The sequence below is a fragment of the Mus pahari genome, chromosome 6, assembly GCF_900095145.1.
Source record: "Mus pahari chromosome 6, PAHARI_EIJ_v1.1, whole genome shotgun sequence".
Lineage (NCBI taxonomy): Eukaryota > Metazoa > Chordata > Mammalia > Rodentia > Muridae > Mus > Mus pahari.
Genome location: NC_034595.1, coordinates 92,502,105 through 92,506,268, shown reverse-complemented (window position 1 = coordinate 92,506,268; position 4,164 = coordinate 92,502,105). Strand labels below are relative to the sequence as shown.

The following is a 4,164-nucleotide window of genomic DNA, read 5'->3' as shown; positions in this document are numbered from 1 at the left end:
AAAAAAAAAAAAAAACTATAAAAGACTGTCATATGCATCACCTTAGTAAATCACGAGTCTTGGGAGATAGCTTATAGTCTTCCATTTAAGTTGGAAAAACAAAAACCAAAACCTGAAGCTGGCATGGTGGCAAAATACCTGTCACCCTACTACTGGGGGCTGAGGTGGGGAAATCGGGAGTTCAGGCCAGCCCGGGATGGACTGAGTTTTGCAGAGCACCCTGGGATGTGTAGAGGGAGTCTTTCTCAAAACGAAGCCGAGCTGGGGGTAGGATCAGGAGTTCAAAGTCATCCCTGGCTACATAGTTTGAAGCCAGCTTTAAGATCCTGTCTTTAAATGTAGAGGAGGGGGAGGGGGGAGCTGAGATCCCCTGGGAAAGCTCGGTGCTGGCAGGATCCAGGCTTGGAGACACCCACACTTGCTTCTGTATCCCCAGGACTGCAGCGTCCTCCTGTCTGTGGAACCCACCGACCAAGGCTGCTACCCGCTGAATGACCACCTCTTCTGCAAGCCCTGTCACATAAAGCGGAGTGCTGCTGGATGCTGCTGAAGAGTCCCGATGGCTGGCCCTTCCCTGACTTGGTTTCCCCTCCTGACCTTCCTTGCAGACTTTCCTTTGGAACCTCACCGGGCACCAGCGCACTGCTCAGCCCATAGTGTCTAAATGCACGGGCCTGAGACACGGGGCCTTGGCCTCCCAGTACACAGCACACGCACCCCTCCCCAGACTTTCCACTCCTCTCCGTCCACTGACCAGGAGGCCCCTCACCACCAGACTGCGACCCTGGTCCATCTCTAGTGCTGCCCTGATATGTTTGTGGGGACAGGTCTCGGGGTGATACCTGAATCTGGCCATGATGCTTAGCTGCCTAGCAGAAGGCGCCGAGACCTCGGCTTCGATTGTAAAGCCGAGTTGTTTGAAGCGCGCCTTCTCAGCTTCTCCAAAAAGTATTTTTTTGAGACTTTATAAATCTCTAGACATGGTAGCACACACCTTTGATCCCAGCACTTGGGAGGCAGAGGCAGGTGGATTTCTATGTTCGGTCTAGTCTGATCTACAGAGTGGGTGAGTTCTATTTAAAAGATTCAAAACAATATTCTTTGGATTTGGGGGAGGGAAATCTTTAAATTTTTCTTTTTTCTTTTTTTGGTGGGGTAAGATCAGTAAACATCTTCCCTTGGTTCAGGGACTGCCAAGATGGCTCAGTGATGAAGCGATGAGGAGTGCTTGCTCCTCTTGCAGAGGACCAGAGTTCATTTCCCAGCATCCCCTGCAGAGGCTCATAACTACCTGTCCTACAACTCCAGGTCCAGGAGAGCTGGCTCCCTCTGCTGATCCTCCTGAATGCACATGGTGTACAGGCTTACACTCAGCCACACACACATACATTTAGAAAAACAACCTTTAGCCATGTCTGATGGCAAACACCTTTAATCTCAGTACTTGAGAGGTCTGTGGACCTCTGCATTTGAAGGCAGCCAGAGCTACAATCTTAAAACAAACTACTTGGGTTTGGTGGTGCAGATCTGTGATCCCAGTGCTTTGGGGACATTGCCAGAAGCTCGCGACCTGCTTAGACTTCATCGAATTCCCGGTCAGTTTTGACCACATTCAGAGGCTCTGCCTCAGAAAATAATAAATCATAAGTGCATAGGAATGTGAGGTAGTGGCGGTCCAGCCTTCCTTCCTGTAGAATAGGAGCTGAGCTGGGCTCAGGAGGAGAGGGAGGTTGGTCCCCTGCCTCCGCAGGCTTCCGCACCCTGCTGTGAGCTTTTGTGGACGGCTCACAGACTTGGATTAAGAGCCTTTGATTCACTAAAGAACAAGTTCAGGGCTGAGCCTCCTTTCTCCAGACTTCACTGGGGCTGTGGCCTCTACAAGTACACACACACACACACACACACACACTCACACTCACACTCACACTCCAGAACGAGGCTAGGCAAAGAAATCACATCTCTTTGGTCGCCCATGTGTGCCACTCAGCCTCCACTTCAGCTTTGTAGCTAGGCTGCCGGAACCATTGCCTCTGTGAGGCCACACCTAGAGCATTCTTCTAGGATTTTGTTTTTGTTGTTGTTGTTTTGTTTTTTTGGTTTTTTTGAGACAGGGTTTCTCTGTGTAGCCTTGGCTGTCCTGGAACTCACCCTATAGACCAGGCTGGCCTCGAACTCAGAAATCCGCCTGCCTCTGCCTCCCGAGTGCTGGGATTAAAGGCATGTGCCACCACCGCCTGGCTCTTCTAGGATTTTTAAAGAAATCCACTTTAGGGCGGGCAAGATGATTCAGCTGGCACAGGCGCCTGCCTCTGAGTCTGATGGCCAGCCGGAGTTCTGTCTCTGTGACCCACAGGAAAGGAGAGAGCCAGTTCTATAAGTTGTCCTCTGGTTTACACCTGCGTACCAAGATACACGTTTGGGCACACACATCTAATAGAGATAAAATGTAAAGTAGAAAAAAAAAATCACTTCTGTGCTTTGTAACTTCTAAGGTGCACACAGGAAAAAAATAAACATATTTTCCTTCCTTGCGTCTTGTTTTTGTCTGGGGTGGGGGGAAGTTGGTTGTTTTTATTTGGGGTTTTGTTTCAGTGAGATAGTGCCTTGAGTATCCCAGGCTGGCCTTGATTCCCAGATTGCCTTGACTTCATATCCCTTGTCTCCACCTCCTGTATTCTGGAATTATGTTTCTAGGAATCGAACCCAGAGCTACATGAGGCTTCGTTTTAAATATATGGGTAACTGGGGGAGGAGGGGGTGTTGCAGTGATTTGAGTACATTTAGCATATATGTACTTGAGACACTGGCTTCTGTCCCCAGCACCAAATTAAAATTTTATATATATATATATATATATATATATATATATATATATATATGAATGAATTAAAGGGAAACTGATAAAGTGGTGATGTGCATTGGGACTCCTGTGAGGGGACATGCATTCTGCATTCCCCGTTTAGGGGTCTTGGGAAACCAGGCCATAGTTTGCAAGCTGCCAGCTCTGGGCTGCGTCAAGGCAGATGTAGCATTTAGACGCTAGGGGGCAGCATGAGCCAGCGAGTTGATACCCGGCGCCAAGGTTCTCTGGCTTCTCACCAGTTTCTCAACGTGTGGGGTTCTCAATGCTCATAGTTCGGAGAGAGAAAACATCCCAAACGAGTCATGAAACGTTTCCACCTGTCTCAGGAATGCGGCCTCTCGAAAGGAGACTTGCAGCCGGAGATTAAGCCCCGTGCTGGCCCAAACTCTCACCTATTAGGAGGGGACGCCCGGAAACTCAAAAAGACCTGAGAACTTGGACTCTGAACAAAAGGCCATCAGGAGTTGCTGGGGAGCTCTGAACTTGCCCATGGTCCTGTGCCAGGGTCCCTATCGTCTGAGGCCACACCCAGGTGCTTGGAGTATGACCTCACTAGCATGTAGAGCCTGCTGCTGCCTATTCAACCAGAAAGACCTTCAGAGGGGACCAGGCGATGGCAGAGCCGGAAGTACGGGAAGCAGAGGCAGGAGGAGCCAAAGTTTAAGGTTATCTTTGAGGACATAGTAAGTACCAGGTTTGCCTGAGGTACTTTGAGACCCTGTCTGGAAAGGATGTAAAGAGGTATAGTGTTTGTGGCAGATACCTGTAATTCCAGAAATGGGGGGTCGGGGGCACAGAGGATTGCTTTGAGTTCAAGGCCACCCTGAGACCATGTCTCAAAAACAGACAAGCTGGGGGCGGTGGGCCCACACCTTTAATCCCAGGAGAGGCAGAGGCAGGCAGAGATCTCTGTGAGTTCGGGACCAGCCTGATCTACAGAGTAAATTCCAGGATAACCGTGGGTGCATTGTGAAACATTGTCTCAAAAAATGTACAAGAAGGGCCTGCAGGATGGCTCAGTGAACAAAGGCTCTTGCCACAACGCCTGACAGCCAGAGTTCAGAGTTCGATTCTCCAGCACTGCATAAATCAGGAGTGGTAGTGCCTGTACGTAATCCAGCACTCGGGAGATGAGGCAGGAGAATCAGAACTTAAGTCTCATTGTAGAAATCTCGAGGCCAGCCTGGAATGCATGAGACCAATGTTTCTCAACACCCAAACAAACAAATAAATAAATGGACAAAAACCTGAAGGTTGTTTGATTTTATATATATATATATATATATATATATATATATATA

At 48.8% G+C, this 4,164-nt stretch overlaps 1 protein-coding gene across 3 annotated transcripts in view; it reads left to right on the top strand.

Moving 5' to 3' along the window:
• The window catches only part of Fblim1 (filamin binding LIM protein 1), a 23,919-nt gene extending 22,528 nt beyond the window's left edge, over positions 1–1,391 (top strand). For all 3 annotated transcript variants that reach the window (XM_029540010.1, XM_029540011.1, XM_029540012.1), the window contains exon 9: positions 437–1,391. In XM_029540010.1, coding sequence (XP_029395870.1) covers positions 437–550 — 114 coding nt within the window. In that variant the 3' untranslated portion in view covers positions 551–1,391. The remainder of the gene's footprint in view (positions 1–436) is intronic.
• Positions 1,392–4,164: the final 2,773 nt, after the last annotated feature.